The following is a 26,628-nucleotide window of genomic DNA, read 5'->3' on the forward strand; positions in this document are numbered from 1 at the left end:
AAAGAAGGTTTCAAAGTACAGAATGTGTTTAAAGCTTGTAGTAGCGGTTTGGTCTTATCAGCAATTTAAAGCTTGGCATGCATCACTACACATTTCTGGACATCATCTGGTGAGTATTTTTGTTTGATTCTAGGCCTACTTGTTATTTTACATTGCATTCAACCAAGCCTACACAGAAAACTATGCAACAATCTATATTCCAAATAAAATGTATCACAGAGTATGTATGTGGGAGGGGAAGGTGTGTGTGTGTGTACGTGGATGGGAAGGTAGATTGTGTGTGTGTACATCAGGACGGATATTTACCTAACATACATACTGCACAGTTCAGCTACCATTACACTCAACACCAACTCATCTAGGCCTATATCCGAGCTGGGTTTGAGGCTGCAAAAAACAAACAAAAAAAAAAAACTCTTGGCTTTGTTTTGGGTGGTCAAGACACAATGCTTGGGTGGGCTTAGCCCACCCTGGCCCATCCCAATGCAGTTGGAAAAATGCAGAAATATATTTTCAGCAAAGGTAGACCACTGTCTGTTGATGCTGTTTATTGGCAGTTTGTAAAGTTTAGGCGAAGTAGGAATTAGGCTAGGCCTTACTAGGAATCTCTGATCAATGTGATTGGTAAGTCATGGACCAATGATTTCAAAGTTAGTGCCCGTCGCGATGCAAGTGTTGCAAACGTTTCCCAATCGAGTCACCACTCTCTCACTTCGTGATTGAGTTTGGGGTTTTCCAGCCTAGATATTGGGTGCAGTGGGGTGAGAATTGAACGACACACGATAAGAATCTGGTATCTCAAGGTACAATTGCCTTGTCTTTGCCAGCTTTCTGCATACTATACCGGCAGTGTTTGCTATCCGAATCTGCAAGTATAGGGCTTGAAACTGAGATTCTAGTATTTTTGCTTGTTATGCAAAAATAGCCTGTTTGCCGTGGTCAGAGAGGCTGTCTAAAGCCTACCCTGGTGTTCAAAGTTACTGGTTAGAAATGATGCAAAATCTGAGTTGGTGCCTCACATCACTCAAAGAATTGAGCCTATTCCATAAAAACAAAGACAACTACTAAAATACCAAGGGATGCAATTAAGCCAAGAATATCCATGACATTAATCGGCGAATGTTCGGGGCTTACGTCGGATGTAAGAAATATGTCACTAACATTCGAGCGCCCCCTGGATGTTCAGAATTCTGCTCCAGTGGTTAAATAGGCCCAATCTTGTGAGAAGTCGGTCACTAAAGTAACTATACAGTAGCCTAGTTACATTAATACAAACACTAAATTAAAGAATTAATCTCGCCAAATGTAGGCTACACTGTACTGGATCTGAGTTACAGCGAGGATGCACGAGTGGCCTCAAAACGTGTAAGAACCCCCGCCCCCTAGTAGGCTATGGAAGGCGAAACTGAAAAGGGGGAGTAAATAGCGAAAACACGCGCTGTGTTGCAATCGAAAATTCACTTCAGAATCGCATGTTAGTTTGAACTAATTTGCAGGGGTGTGTATTAAAACACGCTCTTTTTCACTGTAGCCTATAATGGCGCTTCTGTAAAGTAGTATTTAAACTACTTTTATCCAAAAACGGGCCATCCAACCCCCCTATTCCTCCATTTGGTCGTGGTCTGAGATCCCACTCTACGCGGATTGATGTTGCTGTGTCACAGCCGGTCACCTTCATGCAGTGTTTCCTCACACACTGAACCCAAACATCTGATCTTATGTGAAATGTACGAATGTGTCATTCATTCTTTACTGCCACCACAGTCAAATAAAATAAAAAAAAGTGAATGTTGTATTGTTCAATGGCCGTGGTTGGTACATTCGTACCTCGGTTACTCTAAATGATTGTAGGCTATGGCCTAGGCTACAAAACTCCAACGGGTTCCTTTAAGGTTGCCGTTTGAATTAAAGTCAAATTAAAGGCATGGTGAATGCCTGCATAGCCTAATGCAGGCCTATAATGCTGAAAATAAACTAAAAAAAAAAAAAACATAAAATCTTAGGATAATGATTATAGTTTCTTGCTTATCTTTGGTCGGCCAAAGACCAAAAGCACTGATAAGGTAAGGAGTTGCATAAAAACGGTGTCGAAGTGTCCACAATTGGGCCTAAAGCCTGGCCTACTCAAAGTCGGTGCTTTTGAAGAAAGGGAATCCTTGGCTTGAAAACTAAATATAAACTACTGTGTATGCCGACTATTTTGCACATTTGAAACACATTCACAATAGTTTAGCCTATTTCAGCATAGGGCCTATTGAAAAATATGTAACCAAACCACAATCAGTGTTAAACCCCATCTTACAGTTCACTTTGCAACTTTGACAGTTGCAACGTTGAAATTCTGACAGTTTCTGAGTTTTTAACTTTACCTGTCAGAAAGGTAAACTAAGGTTAGAATATAGATATAACCTACAATTTATAGCTATTACACCAACACTCTCTCCAATATTGGGTTAACCCACCTTGGGAATGTTACAAATAATCTTGGTTGCTTGGAGTTATAAAAACAAAACATCAATATGTGGGAAAGTCATGTTTCCTTAAAGCTTGCACTTATGCAAACAATGTTACCTTGCTGTGACAGAAGGTTGCAAAACACTGGACATAAATTATTTAATAAATCTACAGCACGCACGATCTAATATTGTAGATTTCGTTAGTGGAATTAGCCCTTGTGGTCACCCAACAGCTCCAACTCCTTTCTACGACAGCGAAAGCTTGCTCACGGTTTCCAACTCGACAGGAAAACATCGGTAGTCTACGGACACGAATCGCTCCATAGTTCAGCGATTTCATGGACAAAGTCCTCATTTAAAATACCACGACGTCATCGAGTTGAATAGACATTCGAGTGTGATGACAAACACGCGTTGCATTAAACCACATCTAGTGTGTAATAAAAGAAAATAAGTCGATTTACTTACAACAACGTCGCCTCGAGAACCCCCGTCTTTGGTCTATCGGTCCTGCAGCGCGAAACACTGAGCATGTGCAATAGGCGTGATAGCGTGGCTTGAAGCGCTACTCACGAAATTCGCCGCTACTCGCTAGGCGAAAAGTCTACAATTCAAAGTAAAATCTTACCGATCCGATAGATGTAAACCAGAGAGGGTGTTAGTAATCAATAATATTTGTGCAAACTGTGAAATACAGTTTCAGTTTGCTAGAACAATACAGAATAGTTACCCCAACCACATTAAGTCAAAGCAAAACGAATTGTCGTCTACGAACATTGTTTGAAACAAAGAAATACTGTCTCGAACTTCCAAACTCTTTGAAGTCTAGATTTGTTTGACCTATTCTGATTCAGGTCTGATTTGTTTAACCTATTATATACACCAACACCATGGCCCATGTAGTCTAACCAAACTGGTTAGTTATTTAGAGTTAAATGAGATAAGGCTTTGTTCAACGACTTCATTGCAAAGGCAGAGGGCTGTCGCCGGGGGGGGGGCTTGGCCAATTAACAATATTTTGCCAAATACAAAAGTCTATTGCTGATATAAACCACGAATTAGCCTACTCTACTAGGCCTATTCTAGTAGACTAAAACACGGCTTGATTGGGTAGCAGATTAGTCGAGAGCAAAACACCAACATTCCAACACCAAATATCAACACCTAGCCTAGTCTATAATCAATTTAAAACCCCTAACCCATTTCTGCAAGTAGACTACAACTGGCCTGGGCCCATTCATGATCACTTCAAAATACAAACTTAAAACATAATGGTGTGACAAATTGCTAATGACAATTGGGATAAACTATTGGAACAGTAGGCCTGTCCAAGATACATTTGTGGCCACTTTCATCTCATCGGAAAGTGTCTGACTGATAGACATTGTATGGTATATAACCTAAACAGACATTTCTTGAATTTTGTGGAGCATTTCATTTGATTGGTTAATGGCCTGTAAACAAGTAGGCCTAGCCACTTATGTTGTTGTCTGATGTTTTTTGCTGGCATATGACTTTTTTGAGTTATGGAATCACATCTCATTTACAGTCGATTTCATTTTCACATTAAATTTCATATTACTACTTTTTCTAAGTAACTTGTCTCCCAGGTGTAGTTCTGATGTAGATCAACTTCTTATAATTTCTTAATACACTGCAAAAAATAAAATCTAACCAAGTGTTATTAATCTTATATTAAGATCAAAAAATCTATTTGGTAGTTTTTAGGATAAGGAGACTTATCTAGCGCTCTCTCGAAAGATCATTTTGAATTATTTTAAGGAGTCTTATCAAGACAAATTTGCTCAACGTACTGGCTTGTTTTCAGGATTAGACGTCTTAAAATAAGACAAACACTTCCTAAATTAAGTCAAATGATTTTATGAGAAAGCGCTAGGTAAACGTCTTTATACTGAAAAAATACCAGATTTTTTTACGTCTTTATACTGAAAAAATACCAGATTTTTTTACGTCTTTATACTGAAAAAATACTAGATTTTTTGATCTTGATATAAGATTAATAACTCTTGGTTGGATTTTATGAGATAAGCTGTTTTTGCAGCTCCCAGAGATATGATCTCAAAGCAGTATGCCTATCACTGCTTATTGGACAGTCACCGTTTCTGTGAACAAAATTGATTAGGGGAAACAATTGGATGAACTGCAAAGCAAGTGCAACTGCAAAGCGATCTACTCACCAAATCTGTCATGATTCAGACACACATATTGCACATCATGAACCATACCATTTGTGCCCTTCGCATTTATGCCAACAAAAAAAAAAGAGTATTTAAGTACTACCACAATGTTATGTCACACATTTAATTATTTTATTTTGGAGGATTGTCTAATACATAATTCTTACTCAATAATTTTCAGCACCTTGCAGCCTACTTAGCTTAAGGCCACACATGATTAGCAATGATTTTTTTTTTTTAAAAACTTGATGTAAACACAGTAAACTAAAAAGAAAAACAAGTTCATAAATCGAGTTCATCTTATATTTCACTTATTTTTTTAAAAGTATGGTGATCCATTCCACAACTGTCCCCTGGACATCTTCCACAGGGTTACAACCTATAAAAATAGAATAATGTCAAAACACATCCCAAAACAGATATACTCTAATTCCGATATTTTATGCTGATATGCACAGGAAGCCATGGACTGAGACCTGAGATTATCTCTCCTTATTGGTGCGAAGGTCTGTGGTGAGGGGGTCGTGCTGAATGGTTTGGTGCAGCATCAGAGCTAGCAGGCCGGCTCGATTTGTCATCGCTGTGCGAACGTTCCGTTCTTGTTCAAACAGCTCATCCAGTTTGTACCACTGTGAGTGTTGAGGACAGAAAGAAGGGAAAACATAGGTGAAATAGTATCCAATCTCAGACCTAATGAAAATGAACTCAGTGTAAAGACCCCAGGCCCTTGAACATCCAATCAGTTCATGTAGTCTTTATAGTGATGAAAAATGCCAGAAGAATCTTCAAGCTGCCTGAAAGTGGGTTAGAGCCATAGACAGTAAAATAAAGAGCAGTTAGCCTATAGCTAGGCTATAGCTAAAAGAGAGCTATAGGCCAACTGTAGGCCAACAAACAGTGAATTATGGTAAACAAAAAATGTATTACTTGTGTCAATTATTATAACCTTGACGACCTTTGAACCAAAACTTTGAGTACCTAGTCAATTCATGTAGTCTTTTTAGTGTTTTTTTGTTTTTTGTGGAAGCATCTATTTTCTATACAAATCCTATGAAGTTCAGCGTTCAAAGTGCTTAGCACCCACGAAGGAAAAGCACTCTTGGTGTAGGCTGTTCTCCCTCTGTGCTTAGAGTGCATTGAGTTGAAAACTGTTCAACTTTTTATAACAGCACTGGGGTCGTCAATGTTACTCCTATTGCTGGCCAATTGAAATAGAGGAAGGTGTGGGACCTACATTGTCAACAATGTCAGTAGAGCCGGAGGAAAAACTCAGTCAACCCAGTCATATGTGACAGAAAGACTACTGCAACCAAAACTACAAAGCCTAGAGGGATGACCTATTGTAATTCCAAATTAGCTTTTGTTTGTCAGGGTCATAGGTTGGTTAGCAGATTACTCAACATCCTATTAGCTAGTTAGTTAACATCAAACAACGTTCCAAAAAGGAAGTGCTAGCAGACTGTTATGGAAACCTAGCAACAATAAAACATTTGAACGAAGTGCTCTGAAAATGAGATAATGGGCAGGTTTGGTGGACACAGGCCCTAACTATGCAAGGTTTGAAGAGGATCTATAAAGCCACTTGGGACACATAAGGGGCATTCAGACATGTATGGACTTAACTATTAACTAGAATGGCCGGCATGAAGACTCTGCTCTGGTCCTGACCCAAATGGATAGGGAACAGCCTTGTGCAAACGGTACATCACTGTCTGTTGCAATTCACCTGAAATATGTAGGCCTACTCATACGACACACCTCAGTAATGTTAAAGCTAACTAAACCTCATTTCAGTTTCATTTGCCCTGTCCTGGATCTTTTTGTTCTGTTTAGTTCAGTTTAAGTTGCATAGGCTTCTTTAAGTTAGTAGTGTTTTCCTCCACTCGCTTTGACATGCCTGCTGACTATCAGTAATACAAATCATAATGTCCAAAAAAATGTGTAACTAACGAGATAAACAAAGAATTCCCCAAAATATCAGAGGTAATTGCACACACTTTAGGACGCCTAGGACAGTTTAGCCCAGGGGTCGGCAGCCTTTTCTCTTAAAAGGGCCATTTGTTTAGCAGAAAATAAAAATAAATCTGTCTGGGGCCGCAAAGATATCGGAACCATTTAAAAGAAATCATTTTAAACATCTTTATCTTTATTAACCTCAGGCATATCTGGCATACTCGCCATACACTGCATATATGCTGTGTTGTACAGTATAATATTTTCACTAACTGTTAATGTGTTGGAACAGCTTGAAGATTAATGACTATATGAAACTGTTCAAATTATTTTATAACTTCCATTTTTAGAGAAAGCCAGGGAGCCACTGGAGAGGAGCTAAAGCAGCGACTTTCTAATGAGGAGACACAACACTCAAAAAATCCTACATAGAAAGTCATGGGATTAGTTTGTAACAGCAGTTAGATCCCGCCCCTTCCGTGGCCAAAAGTCGATATGTAAATACATCATGCCAATCATGTGATTTGATCTCGAGTGTGGTTGGTGTTGTGAAGCCTTGCTCACATGCAGTTCTGCCCGAAATAGATGCCCGATAAGTGCCCAAACAACATGTGGCACGTTTGCGACTGCCAGAAGCCAATTGTAATGCTGTGTAATGTGAAATAGGCTTGGTTGTTGATCAGCCACCGTGGGAAATCCCCTAGCACAAGGAATTTAGCTCCTTTCCTGGGCATGTCTGTCTTAAATAACACCAGTGTTCTATGCACTCACCACTCGCACCCGCTCCAAATCAACCTCTGCTCTTCTGAGCTTTTCCCAACAGTAGTGCCTGTTGCACTTGCGCTTGGACACCCTGCAGTATTCTCCGGTTGGATCAAACACATCACGCACAAGGGGGCATCCACAGACCTCATCAGCAGGAACCTGCAGGAGAGACATTTCTTGTTGTTTAATACAAATGTTTCCTTTTAAGGAACGTGCCAACATTTTGGGAAATTAGCTTATTCACCATCATTCATAAAAAAAAAAAAAAAAAACAATTCTGCTCTTATGCCTTTAATGTGATAGAACAGTGAAGACAGTGACATGAAGCGAGTGGGAGGGACAGATGGGGTGAGATCGGGAAATGACCCGGTTTGGACCTATGCTTGGGTCTCCGAGGGCACGCAGACCCAAGTATGGTACGGGCACTGTAACCAGTTGCATCACAGCATCTGCACATTTTGTTGCTATATTTAGGTAATTTTCAATGTTTTAAACTAACAAAAAAAATACACATAGCCCCTTTAACATTTATTATATTGTAAAAGTTAATTCAAGAATATCACCTTGGGGTCCCTTGAGTGTTCTGGACACAGCACCTGAAGCCTCTTACAATAGGTTTTACTCTGTGGGTTGTACACATCACAGAAAAGCCTTGTGGCCCTGGAAAAGCAAAACAAATCAAAGGGAATATTTTAATATTTATTAGTGGTGGTAGGGTTTTCACAACTAATTATTTTTACTAGTTGACAAGTTTTTCCATAATAGATGACGACTAGTCGTTATGTAGCAGTACAGTGCTGGTGTTAACATTACTGCTAGTGCGAGCTGTCTTATAAAGTTATTCATAGCAGGACTGTCTGACCTGTTATAATAGTCCACTAGTTGATAGTAAAATATATTTTTAGAAACCGCATGCTTGGCAAATGATTAAAGCTGAACAAACCTACCCTTCGATGCGTGTGGGATACATTGACCCAAATGACGTTTGGCTCTCATACTGTGAATAGAAAAAGATTTTATGTGAGTTTTTGGGCTTTTAACTACTACACATTCAAACAGAAAATGGTATTGACTTTTACGGGGACTGAATCATTTTCCAATCAACACAAACATTTCCAAGATCTTTGGGACATTTCTGGTTGTTGTGTTTCATGTTCTAATGATGAAACACACTGTCAATTCCCACTTGTCTACAATGCAAGAGATCAGAGTAATAACAGAGTAATAATAATATACTGATACTATTAAAACAACAGTACACATTGTCCCCACTTTTCACACAAAACTTTAGAACCAACATAAATTTCAGCGCTGTGCATTTTGTTTACACATAGGATTAATTATACATTTGACCCCAATCAGTCCACAGCTCCAGGCGTTCTGAACCAATGAACCATGACGATTTTGTTTGTTTGACAAACTGTGTATAACATTGCAACTGTGATGAATAGGTGTACATTGAGGCTGATGAAACAGTGGAAATTAGTTACCTTTGCATAGCACCTCTCCATGTGTCGTAGCGCCACCTTTGGGTTGATGGGGTGACTACAAGACACACAGAAGATTTGGAAGTCTGTGTCTTCATCCCCTTCAGTGATCTAGAATGTTATAAGAAGGCATACATTAGATACGTAATACCGAATCGACACCGACCAAAAAAAAGGAGTACATTTTCATGATTTACTTCCATTTAACATCACCCAAGTATCATATTCAACAATTTAAATTCCCAAAGGGTAAAATAGGGATTGTTGGTTATAGGAGCAGTTTAGCACACTCTGCGCTGTGCTTCTTCTTTAAACTTCCTTTAGAAATCAATATCTTGTGGTTCAAGTAACCAAATTTAATAATAGCAGATTGCTCACTCATCTCATCGATTATCACAACCAGGCAAAATCCGTAGGTCAGGCTATTTCAACCCTCACCAGAATAACTGGCATGACATTTGGACAAAGATTGTATCTTTCAAAACCTTTACGCTGCGCAGCATAGCACCATGGGATATATTTTAACACCAGTCAATATTATCATTTAGATTAAAATAAGAATATTTGAAATGATAGTTATTTTAGAATGTACCGTGAAATATACACAAAAAGGGGGAGTAATGTTCTTACAAATGTTATATTACGAAAATTACTTCCATTGTAGGCCGAGACAGTCAAGGCCGAGTATTTTTGCTCTCAATTCCGAGACAAGACCAAGTAAGCAAAAACAGACCGGACTTGAGTATTACACCACTACTGGAGACATTAAATATTTGGTCTGTTGTGAGCCGGCATTTTTTATTTTTTTTTTACTAGATTAGTCTGCTTTCAGTTTATTTGCGTAACACATGCAAAAACATATATTTTATTACTTCCTACTCATAGCCATACTGTAAGAGTTCAGGTTTGTGTGAAAGCATCCCCCTCCTGTCCCCGCTCCTCACCTCTTGGTCCTCATGCACCGTGTGCTGCTTGGCTTTGGCGATGATGCCCTCCAGTTCATGGAAGCGGCGCTCCATGTCGGTGAGTCGCATCCGGGCCTGTTGCTGGTCGCGTCGGATGCGTTCCAGAAGCTTCTTTCCCTGCTCCTCGGCAATACAGGGACTCCCCTGCCACTGCTGAATACGCTGAGGGAGGATCTCGTAGATGCGGCTGACCACGCAGGGAGAAAAGGGCAGTTTAGGAACTGGCTAACAGCGTACTCTCTCAGTTCTTTATAAACTATCAATTTTATCCAAATGCAATTACTTTATTAATATTATTGAAGGCCAGAAGTGTATCGTGTGTCATAATAAAATAAGGTGTATTGGTGCGCTCTTGTTCTTTCTGCTGGTGGTTCGAGGTGATCCAATTCCAATACATTTAGCACAAAAACCCTCTGAATGTTTATATTTCTCAAAACCCATATGAAATTGTCAGACGCATGTGTTCTCTCTTTCAATATCCTATACTAGCTAATCTTACTTTGCTGCCAGCTTCATGCCACAGTCGTCGGAGCAGTATTTGGAGCTGACCCGCGCCACCTCCACACAGCCAGGCCCCAGACACTGCCGCAGCCCGCCGTTATCTTTCACCTCTGCTCTCTCTGGGTGTCGCACCTTGTCGCGGTGCTTCTGTTTCTGTTTATGCCGCCGCACTTTGGTCTCCTCTTTCTGAACGAGGAACACCAGACAACAGAAGGAAAAGAAATGTGAGAAACAAGAAACATAGATTACACCGAGGCAGAGAGCCTTTAGAGAAAGTTTCATACTAAACCATTATCTATAGCTGTCCTGTTTAACTTGCCTTCCGCTCAGACCTCTTTTCCCGTCTCTTCACATGTTTCACCTTGACAGCTCTCTTGTGGAGGGTTGGGTCATACTGACCCTCCTCTTCATCGGATCCCCAGCCCTATACATCAGACACACAGGCACCGTATGTGAGAGCATTTCAATACAAGTGTTTCATGTTTTATGGAGCATACAGATATCATTATGAAGTCATTCAGAAACAGGAAGGGTTTTGTACTAATGTTACAGCAATGTACACCATGAGCTATGTGTTGGGAGATGAGGTTGCTAACCGGGTTAAGCTCATCGTATGTTCCAGCCCTGTACTGCTTGTAGAGCTCCATCTCGTTATCACTGAAGTCGTCAGACAGCTGTCCGTCTTGTGAGTAGTAATCCTGGTCCCTTGACATGTAACACTCCTCATCCTTCACTCGCAGCATTTTCTGACAGACAAAAAAAGTGATAAGATAAATGATAAGAACACCAGGAAGCCAACATCTGGTTCACCTTTACCTCAGTGAAACTCTATTATTTAATTAATTTGAAAAGAAAATGTATTGAGCTATACAAAACATGCTTCATTCAACAAAATGTGCATATAGTGACCTATGAAATTGTGAAGCAACACGTGCAATATGCACAATACGTGCTCACTAGCCTAAATGTTGGGGATGAATCTATTTTACACAGAGCCCAGAATAGACTGGTCGTATTGCTCTAAAGCTTACCCTGGCCCGAACTTCACACTGTCTCAGTCGACACTTTTGCCTTATCTTGTTGGGCCCCCCAAACTTCTTCATGTCCTTGCAGAAGTCGCACTGGGCACAGTCCTCCGTGCGTCGGCATGGCTCACACTCCCCACACATGCGGGCAGATCGCTTCACCTACGGCAAAGAGGAGAGAAGCACGATGAGCCAGACTCTAAATTGGGCAAGAGGGGATGCTGTAGTCAAGGTGAGGGGACAGGGTGAGCAAAATCAGCCAACTTTGGATCCACGTCGACGGTCCATTTTGAAGTCAGGTGTGCTGCCGCCACCGCCACGTTGTCTAACCATTCTGTCGTCCTCTGCGTCTTTGTCTTTGCTTTTCTTTTGCCGATATTTGATCTCTAATGAGCCGTTTTTGCCTGTAAAACACAAAGATTCATCAGGGACACATCTATATGATAACTAGGATGGATTTGTGTGCCTGTCAATTGATGACATCAACTGTAACTGTAAAATCTTTTGGTTATCTTAAACATCATAATGTTACTCACTGCGGCATTTTTCACAGTACCATTCCCTTATGGCCTTAGCCATCTTCTCAGATATACCGATGCAATTCCCATGAAACCATTCATTGCAATTGTCACAACCTCTGTTATGAAGCAGGAAAGATATGACAGAAAACTCAGCAGAACAGATAAATTGTATTCACCGTTGACTGCATTCAAAGATCCTCTGGAACAGAACCGTCTCTGATGTAATCAAAAGACTGATCACACTTCAAATTCAAGTTCAGATATGGGTTATGTTGGTAGTGCTGGGTAAATTAACTTTATAAACTAAGTTTAAAGGAAATAACCAGCATAAGAAAGAATCAGCAGTAACGTTACCAGATTAACATTACAGTTCAAAACACGAACGTTGCAGGAAGGTCAAACAAAAACATGCACGAGGGCAGAATCAGAGTGAGCCTAACTTTACTTACATCATGAAACAGTTGATATCTGGCTTGCGGCAGACACAGTAGACGGGGGCGTTTTGCCTGCCCATTCCTACCTCGCCTCCAGGTCCCTGGTCAAAATCTGATACCTCACTGTCCTGTTAAAGCAGAAAACATGTGTCAGTAACAATTATTATGCATGTCATTTTAAGCCTACCAGCCCATTATTGTAGTAGGCGGTCACAACTGTAAGTTCGTTTGTTTGAGTCGGCTAGCTGACTAGCTAACTAGGCTACCCTATCTAGACAGACAGATTTCGTTGTCGATATCTTAGTAAACGTTACCTACCATGTCGACTGGCCAATGGTTATATCAAGCTGCTTTGTTACGTTAAATAAGACAATATATCAAAAAGTGTGTAATCGTCCAAATGTATAATAAAACTCAGACCATAAGGACCTATCTGTAAGTCATTGCTCAAACTCAAGGTTTGTTTACAACCTTTACTCGAATGCTATCGAAACAAATGTTTAGATGAACTTCCGCTTAGCTTTTCTTCTCGTATTTCAGTTTGTGGGTAGCTTCTACCTTGGAAAAAAATATCTTCAGTGCCACCTACTGTACATGTACTGTCAACGCAGGCGACTCGCACGATGCGATACAGCGATTAGGCAACATCAAAACATTATTGCCTCGCAAGGCCTTAAAAAACTACAATAGGCCTATTGTATTGCTTTACATTTGAGGAAATAACTGTAGCCTATAGCCTACCAATGTACTAAAACATTAGTAAAACAGTTTTACTTACTAATGTACACAGCCTAATGTTTTCACTACTGTTTCACTGCTACACTGTTTTTTCATGCTATATTAGCACACATGATCAATGGCTGCGGTCAGGCTTCTGATACAATACTGAATGAATGAATGGCTATAACCCTATTACCTCAACCTGTTCTTGCACTGAAATAGTTTTTTATTCTACCTTGTCTACATTATACTTTTCTCTACTATTTGTCTATATTATTTATGCTGGTCTCTAGACCTTACTCTTGCACTGTTGGACTAATGTTGGACTACTTTTTGCACATTCACCATGACACTCACTCTCTTGAGCACCTCACCAGTCCTGGCCCTGTCCCTACAAGCATCTTGATTACCCTCAAGCATATTGGACTTTTCTTAATTTAACTTACATAGTGTATTTAGTTTTGTTAGTTTTCTTATCTGTCTTATCTTCTACTGTCTTTATTGTACAATGGAGTTTAGTTATATGTTTACACTTATACTTATGTTTACCATTTCTGCTGTAAGTGCATGTTGTGTGTTATGTCTGCATGCTACTGAGACCCTTGAATTTCCCTTGGAGGATCAATAAAGTATCTATCTATCTATCTATCTATCTATCTATCTATCAATGCTAGGACTATTTACATTAATCTTTATTCCACATTATAGGCTACCATTTGTGCATCTGAAGACCCTAAATCTGGCAGAAATGCAAAGTGCATGATAGGCCATTAGGCCTACGTCATGCAATCTAGTCCTGCGAGTCTAGTAGCCTATTTTTCATAGATATAGGGCCTATGCTAGATATCTAGATATCTTTATAGCCTACTAAAAAAATACCCAACATAAAAATAGCCTATTCATCGTCATCATTACATTAGGCCAGGCATACATTAGGCCTAGGCTAGTTTAACCAGATGACAGAACAAACATGTCATGAAAGAAATTCATTGAAAGAAATGTAGGCTAAGAAATGCATGTTTTTATTGTACTGTGGCTACACAGATAATTCCAGTAAATTCATAGGATATTTAGGTAGGTTTAGCGGTTAGTTTATCATATTAAAGAACAGGGTTTTTACGGGGGCATTCATGCACTTATCGGGCTACCTTAGACCTAATTAGTCCATATTCATTTCCTAATTAACTAGGCTTATATTGTGCCAGACCTATAGCCCTGTATGAGTATCAAAAGACATAATGCAGCCTATAAAATACGAATGATATGACTATGTATTTAACAATGAACAGTTAGTCTCAATTGCAGGGGTCTGAAATTGACGTTGCAAAATGGGTTAAACTGATAACGGTCACGTTCATAGGGAGGAGGTAGCCTACAGTAGGCTATAACTTGCGACATATCCTTTAGACCCTCCAGTGGAGCCTGTAGCTTGACAGCGCAGATGTGGTCTAGGTCGGCTTCCTCTGTGGAACTTCACGGACCTGTTTCCGAATCCGTCAACAGGATTAAGGGGAATTCTCAGACTTGCATGATTCTTCTTATTCATATGATTTAATCTACCGTGGTCTAAGACTGGAGCTAAAGAAGTCAAGGTAGGTTAACGGTTTATTGGTGTAGTGAGGTACCATATCGAAAGTAGCCTAGTTCTCAGCATTAAGTTTGTAAATTTCAAGACATTTGCTGCCAGACTATTATTCAATGAGGCTACACCATAAAACCGTTTCGTTTGGGCACCCTCATCCACTGAATTTGACAGATGCAAATTGCAGTGGTGTTATGAATAATATATTTTTTAAAAATACAACAAGCTATAGTGAATTGATAGACATAGCCTATACATCAACGTCTTACAATAGCACATAGACTAAGTAGGCTATGTGGATTAACAGACCATAACATAACCTTTAATGTCACTTTTACACTGCTCCTGCTCCGCGGTAAATGCAAAAATCATTGGGAGGTTGGTGAAAGAAATTGTTCTAAATGGATCTTAAACAATTGATATGTAATTTAAGATAGTTGTGGCTATACCATCAGACAGTTAGAACAGCTAAACTGACATATTGTTGGGGGGAAACAACGTGTCCATGATAGCTGAGACTCCACAATAACATCTCATTTTGTTCTTTTAAATCCAAATCAGTGTTAGGTCTTTACACATTCTCACTCTCTTCTCAACATGTCAGATTTTAGTTAATATCACACAATATAATATGCACCCCATGCTTATCATGACAACATATCACAGAAGGTTGTAAGCACTCAAATCTGTTTTGTGTATTATGATTAAGACTGATTTAATTGCCACAACATCTGCATGTGTGATGGTAGTCCAACACCTCAACTTTAAGGCACATCTCTTCACACTTGTTGCAAATGCTCAAGGAATTCATGGCAAATGACCTTACACAGGAGTTTAAACTGTTTGTAGCTGAAAGAACTGAAAATAACAGATCATTCAAATGTAAATGTATTTGTTTAGCGGACGCTTTTATCCAAAGTGACATAACCATGAGGAATAACATTCAAGCAACATTGCATATTGCACATATTGTAAGGTACGAGTTTTACAATGTCATAATGTAATAACCCTGTGTCTACATATCACATGTATTATACTGATAATTCATTTCTTCCCATGTAGTATCCCATTACACAATACACATTGCATTAGTGTCACCCAGCACATCCAACCCTTTCCAACAAGATGGATTGTATTTGTTTCTCTTACTCTTCTCTCTGGTTAGGGGTTGCTGTCTGTGTCTCAGGAGGAGACAGAAGCCATGGATGTGCATCCACAGGCAGAGGGGGCTGAGGTTGGACGGGATCGGCCCAAGAGTGTGGACAATCTTCAGAACCACTGTCTCCAGCATGCCACAAAGGAAGCAGAGGATGAGCGCAAAGGTAAATGACACCTTTGTGTCATTGGTGGTGTTGGTGAAAACATACACTTTTTGACAGATATTTAGTCGATTCAGAGAGCAAGGATAGAAAAATGTTGCCTATCCAGTATTTTCTTTTTATATATATATATATATATATATATATATATTTTTTTTTTAATACATCTGGTCACATTTATAAAAGGATTTGATCATTTTAGGTCTTTTTCGAGATGGACCTGTGGTCATGTGTTTGCATGTCATGCCCAGGGCGTTGGGCGTTCCTCACATTAGATCAAGATTAATCTGTTCGTACTGTGAGTGGAAGGGGAAAAATGTTCAATTACGGGTTAAACACGTTGGAATAGTAGGTCTAATATTCTGAAGTATCCAGTAAAAAGTGTTTACTCAGTGTATGTTGATCTGGCAGAATTAGTTTGCTTTTGTGATTCAATATGAATGAGTGTGTAAACAATTTTTTTACAAACAGGTCCTCTGTAGAAAGAGCAGTTTCTGGCCACTATAGCACCTTGAAGGCTTCTTTCAAGTCTCGGTTCCTGAAGTATAGACGTACCACAATTTTTTGTTTTGTTTTCGATTCAGGGATCAGGTCACTTCATTCTGTCTGAAGTATTGGGATATTACTCTATTTCTCTCTCTCTGTCTCTCCCTCTCTTGCATGTGCGTTTATATTGTTTCTACCATTTAGCATCAGACCAGGGGACTATGACTTATGACTGTGTTTTGACTGCTTGAATTTTGTAGTTTAAACAGACATCTCTCTCACTCTCCGTGCAGAAGCTCCTCTCTCAGGCAGACCAGACCAGAGCAGCAGTAATGAGTCTATAACAGATGTGGGCTGTACAAATGATGACACTCTCCTCCTTCCAAATCATAAACCCATAATCTCACAGACAGTAGACAAAGGTAATTCTCTGAATCGGATGTCTTCATATGTAGATTCATTATTTGTATTATTCATTTTCCACACATTGTTTCATAATTTGTTTATAAGTATCACATGAAGTAAACGACTCAAGCACATACGTGATCAGTCACTTTCATTTAAGAAAAGTATTACTGGATGTGTCTGTTGTGACAAAGTGATTAAAGGATGATTCATTCTTTTTTTATTGCTAATAATCAGAAGTTATCTCTAGGTTGAGGTCCAAGTAGTCAGTTTCGGAACACCATATGGGAGTGGATGAACTTAGTAATGTTACCAAAATAGACAACCCAGTGTTACCAGACATACCAAAACCACAGTGATTGTACATTCAAAAACAATCCTTAAAGAAATGATGTAACTTCAGATCATATGATGCTCTCCACTTTCAGATGATCCGCACTTACAGAACCCTGTGGTATCCAATCAGCCGGTCGCTCAACCCCTCCAAGAGGGTGTGGCCAACGGAGCCCCACCCATCTGTACCCCTCCAGCGGCCTCTGTTGCCCTGGTGAAGCCTGGTGCAGCGTCACCACAGAAGTGCAATGGGCACAGCCTTCACCACCATCACCCACACAAGAAGCGTCTGCCGTCCACCACCAAGAGCCAGCAGAGCTTCAAAACCAATGCTGCCCAGATCCAGGAGGTGGCTGGAGACGGTAAGCAGCAGAGGGGCCCTTTATAGTTGAATATAGTTATAGTGAAATGTCAGGGTGTGCCATAATCTCAATAAACAAGCACATTATCGTATATGATGGCAAAGAAAATTCACATCCAGGATCACATTTTTTTGTTGACCTAAATAAAACCTATAGGACCTGTATCATGCAGTATATGCCTTGACACTTGGCCAGTAGAGGCTTGGTTGTTTTCATTCCTTCACTAGGACAGATATTTGTTTTGCTTAATTTATAGATCTCTGTTTTGTGTAGTGTTTCACTTTACTTAAGTACAGATGCACCCCTTAACACCCCCCCAGAGATTATTGTTATCTAAAGCTCCCCCTACGCCCCTGAGTTGGATAGCAGTGCGTTCGGGACCCAGCCTTATCTCATAGTCCTGCTGAGACATTCCGGCCACACTGTTTATCTCTCGTGTGTCAGTTGCTGTCGCTCTGTCAGCGTTTGATAAAGTGCTGTGTAGGTAGCACAACAGTGTGGACTGACTGACTAGTCTTACTCAGTCTCTGACTCACCAAAGCCAATCAGAGTTGTGACAGCAGAGGCTTTGGCCTAGATCGGAAACACGCTAGTTTTCAGTATGTTACACTTTCCTCTCATCGTGAAATGAGCACCATATGGACACAAAAAATACTGAACATTGGATCATAGCACCCATCTGTATACCACCCATATTCAAATATTCAGCTCAGCTGTATATATTTATACATATATTTATATATATATACATACCATGCTATTTCTTCAGATAGCAAACCAGCAGCAATGCTATTAGTATATTTCCTAGCTCTCTTACATTGTGTCTTTGCAGAACAAAACCTACTAAAACCAGAAAAAAGCACCCCTTAATCTTAATACGATATGATCACCAGAGGTGGAAAAAGTACGAAAATATTGTACTCAAGTAAAAGTACCAATACCTTGATGAAATATTATTCAAGTACAAGTTAAAATACCGATCTGAAAATGTACTCAAGTAAAAGTAAAAAGTAGTTAATTTAAAATGTACTTTAAGTAAAAGTTACTTAGTTACTTTTTTTGGGGGGGGGGGGGTACCAGAACAACTAGTTTTACCAGAGACTTTCTAATGAGAAGATACAGCACTCAAAAAATCCTCCATAGTAGGCCTAATGCATGGGGTTAGTTTGTAACGCCAATATGGCAGTTGTTTACATATATCACAACCCTTCCATGGCAAAATGTCGACATGTGAATACATTGAGCCAATCATGTGGTGTGTTGTAAAATACATTGAGCCAATCAAGTGGTGTGCTGTGAAGACATCGTGCCAATCATCTGTTGTGATCTCACTGCTGGAGCAAGATTGGTGTCGTGAAGGCCTACGCACACGCATTTCTGCCGAAATAGATGCACGATAAGTGCCCAAAAAGTGTTGCAATATGGCCGCCGAGTGGAGGTACTTGCCTGATAAGGACGTTGAGAAATGGAGAGTTTGAGCAGTAGTTGATTTTCAAAGTTAGTTGCACTCATCCTTGGGTCGCTTTGCAGTGAACAGTAATCCAGCACCACAGGCTTGTGCAAAATTCCAGAATTGAATTGAAACTGGCTCTTAAATTCCAATTAAATTCTTGAATTTCTCTTGCATTTCAATTGAGGTAGCAAACAGGAAGCAGAATTGCAATTCGAATTGTGCACAACCCTGCAGCACAACTGAAAAGCCCCTCACAGGCAGCTGAGGCAGGCAGGCCAATGTTGAGTTGCAGAGAGTTTTTTTATATTTGGAAACGAGCAGAAGGTTCAGCAGATTAAAGGGTGTCGAACTGGTGGGGGAAAGTGGGAAGTATAGGGCCCCAATGGAGGAGAGGGCCCTTGAAAAGTGGAATACAGGGGGCACAACATTTTCACCAGGCATTAGTAATAACTCAGGTAATCCACACATAAAAAATCCAAACAACTCCATAAGTAGAGTCATGTGTAATGACGTGGAATAACACAGGGAAAAAGTATTGAACACGCTAAGAAAAAGCACTAAGGCAAGGAAAGGGAAGGAACGAGCTGGAATCTGTAAGTAGTTAGAGAGTAGTTATCCTTTCTATCTGTGCAAATTAATATAAGCTTGGTTAGTAGCCTACATATCGATGGGCTATAAAAAGGTTTTTATTACCAAGGTGTCACACAAGAAACATTTCATGATGGATAAAAGCAAAAAGCTCTCCCAAGACCTTTGCAACCTTATTGTTGCAAAACATATTAATGAAACTGGTTACAGATGCATTTCAAAACTTCAGAATCTTCCAGTAAGCAGCATGGGAGCCATTATCTGCAAGTGGAAGAAACATCACTGCACCATCAACCGGCCTTGCACAGGATCTCCTCGCAATATTTCTGACCAGGGAGTCAGAAGGATAGTCAATTCCAAGAGCCAAGGACCACTCAGAGAAAGCTCCAAAAAGACTTGAAGGCAGCCAATTCAATTCAATTCAATTAAACAGTTCTGGAAGTAACTAAAGATCAGGATTCACAAGAGGGACCCCTGGAATCTGTTTAGAACAATGGGCCAAAATCACACCTGACACTGCGACTAATAAGTTTTGTCATACAGGAAATGTCTTGAAGCTGTCATTACAAACAAAGGCTTCCACAAAGTATTGAAGAAATTTCAGTAGGAACGTTCAATACTTTTTTCCCTGTGTCATTCCACTTTATTACACATAACTGTTATGTTTGGATTTTTTATATGTGTGTTAATATAATGTGTGGTGAAAATTTCAAATATACTCACTGGAAGTTTAGGCTAATTACTGAAAAACAAATTTGAAAAACAAACTGAAAAACAAAAAATCGTTCAATACTTATTTCCACCATATATTTATTTTACCTGAATATTTTAACTTACAAATGAAATGTCAAAATAAATGTCAGACTAAATGTAAAGTTGGACTGACTGGATTTTGTATACAAAACATAACTGTCTAGTTTGTTAACTACCACAGTCACGAGTTGGGTCGCGATAGTCTGTCATTTTTAAAAAGTGGGTCCCCAGAAAAAAAGTTTGAGAAACACTGGTCTAAGGTCACTCTCACTCTCCCTTGCTAAAGAGCTAAATGGTTTAATCCACATGCACGATTCATAAGGTAGTCTATCTTTTGTTTATTTAGTTGAGCATCGCTAGTGGACCGCTAATTGTTGTGCTGCTGGTGCAATGTCTTTCTCCAAGAAAGCCAAGTAAGGTTACTAAAAACAAAGGCCAAAACAGGAAAAAGAGAGACATCAACATGAGGGAAACAACTAATAAACTTCTTTCCAAAGAAAGGTGAGCACAAACGTCAAAACACGAAATCCCATGGTGTTTGCTTGAATATCTCCGCAATCATTGGTGCTAAAACGAACTGAGACAACCCATTGGAATAGCGGAAAATACACTTTCATAGGTTAGGCTAATCTGATGCATCTCGTGATCCAGCTCCATCTTCATCACTTTCAGAAAGACTGCATGGCGCCAGCTTGATTCATGTTCTGTTGTAGGCTACATGCTGATCATTATCACTAGGCTAGTGGTTTAGGGCGTGATTTTTTTTCCTGTTTTCGTTAGTCTTAACTTTTTTTTTTAAAATAACGATTTTATAAACTACTTAAAAAATACACAGAAAAACTACTCAATATAGTAACGTGAGTAAATGTATTTCGTTACTTTCCACCTCTGATGATCACCAATAAGTAGACCCTGGATTCATGTGCATAGCAAGTGCAAGTAACAGTTTTATTTTATGGCTTTTAGAAGTTGCACCCATTAAGCTCACATTCTTTACTAATTCTTAAATTACTTGACTCGACACATAAGCTTGGTGTCATGTCACTTTGACATTCTACTTTAATGCTTTGTCAGCTTTAGCACCAACATGTGCCAGGCTTAACTGAAATCCTCTACATTTCAAACTGTTATTTCTGAAATAATTATCCCTACCATGGCTAAATTAAATTTCACTAGGTCATTGCAGTGGGCCAAGCACTACACAGCTGTGTGTGCATTAGAACCTCTACAAGCTCATAGAAACCCTCCCAAAATATGTTAAAGTCCTCTATTAATTGAACTTTACTGCCAGACCTTTTCAGCAATTTCAGCTGTTTGTCTGTTGTTTGTCTGTTGTTTCATGTGTGTGCAGGTTTTTATTCATATGTGTAGTGGTCTGCATTCATGAGTGTTGGCCTGTACATGTGCTGCATGTAATGGTCTGTGTTTGTGTGTCCTGTATTTTGTATTATTATGTATATTATGTATGGTCTGTATTCGTTCTGTGAGCTCCATGTCTCTGTTTCAAGGTGCTTAAGTACACTGCCCAAACAATGTCCTGCAAACCCGAACATTCTAAAGTTGCCAGCTGTTGTTCAGAAAACCAACTTCCTGCTCCACACTGCCCAGACAGTAATTAATAAGATTGACTTTTGGACATGTCAAACTTGAACAACTCCATCCAACAAACACCACAGGCACAGACTGATGGTACACATGGACCCAGCCGTTGGTGTTTGTTGGAGTTTGTTGGGACAGTGCACAGCCGCCTCAAGCGTGTGCATGTACAGGATATGCAAGCATAGGTGCCATGTTCATTTTTATACTGGTCTGTGCTCATGGGTATTCTGGTGTGCATTCTTGTGTGTGTTAGTCCGTGTTCACATGTCTACTGGTCTGTGGTCATCATGTGTGTGTTGGTGTGAGTTCAGGTCTAGACTGGTCTGTGTTCATATGGCCGCTGCTCTGTATTGATGTGTGTGTGTTGTTTCGTGTTGCAGACTGCTGTGTCCACTGCGTGCTGGCATGCCTTTTCTGCGAGCTGACGTCCCTGTGCTCCGTGTTTGCCCAGTGCCTGACGTGCGGCGGCCTGGGCTGCGAGGCGCTGTGCTGCTGCGGGGAGGCTGCCACCGGAGGCCTAGCCTGCGGCGAGGACGCCTGCTCAGCCCTGTTGGATTGTGGGATACTGGAGGACTGCTGCCAATCCTCGGACTGTCTAGAGATCTGTTTGGAATGCTGTGCGATCTGCTTCCCTGCCTAAACTCAGTGTTACATGGTGGAATTCATTCCAAGGGCTAAGTACTAAGCAGTAACTGAGTATTGTGGAAAAATGAGCGTTCTTTGGCATGGCTCTCTTATTTATTTTAATTAGTTTGAATGTAGTTGAAAAACAGGGTTGATTCAAAAGTAATGTTAGACAGAGACTCTTTTTGTCCGAACTAAGCCCTAAATGCCCCAAATGTTCATTTGATGAACCCATGAATCCCACAGACATGTATGGTATGTTTTAGAAAATGTCATACCAACGCTGAGAAGCACACAGATGCCCAACTGGGCTGTTGAGAATTAGTCACATGAAAATGAACCAAAAAGTAATGGCATCACATGTGATTGCTCAAATTCTCCGCATATGTCCCTGTGAATATTTATCTGCTGCAGAAAGTAGTAAAAATGTATTTTTGTCTTTTTGTACTCTTGAATGTGCTGTATTCTCATTCATACTTATTTACTTTAATTTTACAAAACATTAATTGCTTTATGTTTTTGTTTAATTTTATGACATTTTTTTCACACATATATAACTCCCCTGAATGTCCCCAGTACAACAGTAGTGTAATCCAGCACTCTGCACTGAGTGTCTTTCTATGCTATTTCCTTTGTTTCTCTTACAACAGAGAGCCCTTTTAATCTCTGCCCGTGGTAATGAATGTTCTCTCTCCGTCTCTATAAGCAATGCAAAAATAGCCGGCCTGGATAAATCATAAAGCCTTTTTGCATACTCCCCTGTGCCTGTTGAATTTCACAGCCATCCTCAAGATGACTCTGCCAAACACACCGGCTAATGGAGTGTCAGCGGACATCACTTCAGAGAGACCACTGCATTGGCCCCGTCTGCCGGGGTGACAAAGAGAGTGCTCAACAAAAAGCATTGTTGGTCGGCTTGGCCTATTAACCTAGTCAGGCAGGCAAAGCCTCAAAATGACTTTTTAAATACAGTTGTCCAAGCCAGGATGTGCCTTAATTCCATTTTAATTCAGTTCAGTTTGGTTTTGTTTGTACAGCCCTCTCTGCAGCGGATATTGTGTGAAAAACGTTTAGCAGTGAACAGTGGATTGGGTGAAACCACAGCACTGTGAGACTGAAGTTAATTTAGTAATTTGCGGAAAGCTTAGGCTAAGTACATTTACACACAAAAAATATGCAGAATATAATAGGAAATGTATAAAAATAGGATGGAAAAAGAAACCTGACCTCTCAGTAAATCCCTGATTCAAGTGAACTCTCAGGAGCATTTGATCCAAGGCCATCACCACCTGTTTTTCAAAAGTCTATCAGGTCCAAAAACTTGAAATGCAGTGTGAGGTTTGTGACCTTTTACAGACTTGGCAGACAATTTGGCCCCAGAGGAAGACAGGATGGCTCGGTCTCAATTCTCATCTTACCGCTTACCTACTGCAACGGAAAAATCCACCCACACAACAACCAATTTCTCACCACGGCTAGATAATCACGCCGCACATTTGAAAGAGCAAGGACCACACGTTCAGATTTTCCTGACGCATACTGCTTCATCTGAAGTCATCGGAGTTGACTTTTGACTTGGTCTTTGTCCCACTAATTATCACGCTTATTTAACATCCACAATATTACAGCACCCCTGCCATTGCTGGCTCTTCTGCCCGACTTGTTGGTAGACATGAGTGTTTTTATCATAGGATCAGGCGGTGGAGTGGGCAGCAAGAGGAGCAGGATGGGCTTGTTTATTGTAGCAACATGCCAAGTGGCATCAACAGGAAGTGGAGGAAGTGACTGAAATGACAGTGCTGGAGGAGAGGGGCGGCCTCCGGGGGAGCGGCCGGTCCCGCCCCGCCCGCTCGCCTCTGACGCCTGACCTCTGGCCACTGCGCATCAAAGGAGCCGTCGGCCTGCGCCAGCCAGCAACCAGGAAACAGCTTTCGTGGCTCTCACAAACACATGTTCACTCACATACACACACCACACACACACACACACTACACACCCACCCACCCACGCACGCACGCAGACATACAAAACCTTATGCATGCACAGTGGGGCAACACACACACTCAATGGACATGCACACACTCACCCACACAGACACTCCTTTGATAGCCCGACACACGCAAGACACGCACCCGACAGGCACACAATCATGGCCTGACACAAAGAAAAGCCACACTCACGACACTACCATTCCACAGCGGCCGCTTCCCATTCTAAAGTCACGCATTGCAAAACTTTTTCACTTCGCTGGCAGGGCTATGCTTGATTTCTCTCTAGCTCTCAGTCTCTCTTGACCAGGATTCCAAGAGAGAGTGCTGACACTGCAAAAGAAAAAAAAACAGAAGGCCTCAACCCTACAATAGATGAAAACAACTGTTCTGCACATTCCGTACAGTGAGCGAAGACCATGAAACCATGAACATCTTGTATGGAGGAGATTGCGGTTACAGGAAAAAAATGGCATTCTTTGATGGAGCATTTTTCAAAACGTAAATGACACCCCATAAACCTAGCCAGAGAACAATTGACATCTGGAATGGACACAAGCTATTGTCTTGTAAAATAATGCTTGTTTTGATGTGTGAAAAAAAAGTTGTCTGTGTCAAATTCAGAGTTAAGTTGTCCAACATTACATACTGACTGCTATAAAAGTCAGTTTATGAAAAATTTTGATATATTGTGAAGTCTTCTAGTCCAACTCCATTTTTAACTGAGATTATTTCACCATTTTGGTATCTTATAACCTGTCGGAAGGCAACAGCAAGTTTCATAGTATTGTTGTGACTACTTTGAGACCAGACATGATGTATTCTGAGTGTGAGTGCATTGCCTACTTTATTGAGTTAACTATTCCTTTGAAGATGCGATGGAGGAAGCCTTTAAAAGGAAGAAGTTAAAGGAACAAGTTAAACTGGTGTCAGAAGCAAAGGAACAAGGCTGGCAAGCACAGACAAGACCAGTGGAGATTTAGGTTTAGGTTTTAGAGGCTTTGTAGCAAATATCTGTTAGATTTTGTTTTTTGAGGACGATCCCTGAAAAAAGCTGAAAAGGAGTTGTCTGAGGCAGCTGAAAAAGCAAGCCAATGGCCAATTAAGCAATGCGCTCACAGGGGGTCACGCTATGACCTGAATTGACTCAGACATGACGTTGAAATCTTTTTGCTGTGTTCCTTAACTTGATGTCTCTGTAATGTGTCCCTACCCATCATGAGTGTGGAGGGGGGTGGGTCCAGGAGGTGTCGTGGGCCTAATTCAGTGAAACACAGATTGCAATGCGCAAGAAGGCTGCACTGTTGGTGATGTGTTTTTTTCTGTTTCAGTTCTTTGGTTAGGCATTCAGGCTTCTGGTACTGCATGTTGTGCAGTAAAGGAGGGCCTTTTCAGATCTTGGGTACAACATGCGGCGCATTTGCAACTACCACCAGCCTTGCATTGTTGTTGTAACTCACATTGTGTTTTAGATAGACTTGGTTGTTGGTTGGCCTCTGTAGCAATGCATGTTGTACCATGAAGGAGGGCTTTTACGGATTCCAGGTACAACATGCAGCACATTTGCAACTAGGAACTCCCCCACCTATAGAACAATGAATTGAACACCTTTCCTGTGTATGTCTGCAATTAACCACTTTAGATTTCAAAATGTTTCTTTGATGAAGCCATTCAAAAGTTTGGGATCATTAAATGTCCATTGCATGCTGAGTCAATTGTTTACGAAAATGTCCTGATCTTCATATTAACTTTGAAAGATGTTTTTGTGTTTTAATTATAAAAAATGACACCAGTTTAAAATCTATCTATCTACCGGTATCTAATCGTATTATTCTCTTGGCCAAATGTTATATACATAACCAACAAATTGCATCGGCTACACCAATGTACAGTTCAGCACTGAATTTGAGTTATTTGTTGACAGTTGCAAATCAATAGAAAACAAAAAAGCTATAATTTTGCTAAAACATAACAATTTGTAATCCCCAAATGACCATGTTTAATCTTGTTTGTGTGATTTGTGTTTTTTTTTTTGTCTGGTTATTGTTTTTCTTTTTTCCCCTTTTTACTTCTCTGTCTCCTTCTTTATTACTGTATTTGTTATAGATACA

General features: G+C 40.2%; 2 protein-coding genes across 5 annotated transcripts; one reads left to right on the forward strand and one right to left on the reverse strand.

Moving 5' to 3' along the window:
• Positions 1-4,764: 4,764 nt before the first annotated feature.
• On the reverse strand, positions 4,765-12,830 carry cxxc1a (CXXC finger protein 1a). 2 transcript variants are annotated; one of them, XM_048240589.1, is made up of 15 exons: positions 12,624-12,830; positions 12,321-12,433; positions 11,887-11,987; positions 11,615-11,754; positions 11,357-11,512; positions 10,922-11,071; positions 10,645-10,749; positions 10,324-10,511; positions 9,804-10,011; positions 8,863-8,970; positions 8,320-8,369; positions 7,936-8,032; positions 7,379-7,531; positions 5,131-5,283; positions 4,765-5,033 (listed from the first exon to the last, which is right to left on the reverse strand). In XM_048240589.1, the coding sequence occupies exons 1-14, from the start codon at positions 12,624-12,626 to the stop codon at positions 5,137-5,139; spliced, it is 1,719 nt and encodes a 572-aa protein (XP_048096546.1). In that variant the 5' UTR covers positions 12,627-12,830; the 3' UTR covers positions 4,765-5,033; positions 5,131-5,136. The 2 variants fall into 2 exon arrangements, with proteins under 2 accessions (XP_048096546.1, XP_048096547.1); XM_048240590.1 differs by lacking the exons at positions 11,887-11,987; positions 12,321-12,433; positions 12,624-12,830 and adding an exon at positions 12,048-12,274.
• Positions 12,831-14,425: 1,595 nt separating this feature from the next.
• Positions 14,426-22,976, forward strand: zgc:113363 (uncharacterized protein LOC791449 homolog). Of its 3 annotated transcripts, XM_048241881.1 has the most exons (6): positions 14,427-14,617; positions 15,508-15,583; positions 15,773-15,929; positions 16,706-16,834; positions 17,246-17,512; positions 22,286-22,976. In XM_048241881.1, exons 3-6 carry the CDS (start codon positions 15,809-15,811, stop codon positions 22,543-22,545), a joined length of 777 nt encoding a protein of 258 aa, XP_048097838.1. In that variant the 5' UTR covers positions 14,427-14,617; positions 15,508-15,583; positions 15,773-15,808; the 3' UTR covers positions 22,546-22,976. The 3 variants fall into 3 exon arrangements, with proteins under 3 accessions (XP_048097839.1, XP_048097838.1, XP_048097837.1); XM_048241882.1 differs by lacking the exon at positions 15,508-15,583 and having other exon boundaries at positions 14,426-14,617; positions 16,709-16,834; XM_048241880.1 differs by lacking the exon at positions 15,508-15,583.
• The last annotated feature ends 3,652 nt before the right edge of the window (positions 22,977-26,628 follow it).

Source organism: Alosa alosa, chromosome 4, assembly GCF_017589495.1.
Source record: "Alosa alosa isolate M-15738 ecotype Scorff River chromosome 4, AALO_Geno_1.1, whole genome shotgun sequence".
Classification (NCBI taxonomy): Eukaryota; Metazoa; Chordata; class Actinopteri; order Clupeiformes; family Clupeidae; genus Alosa; species Alosa alosa.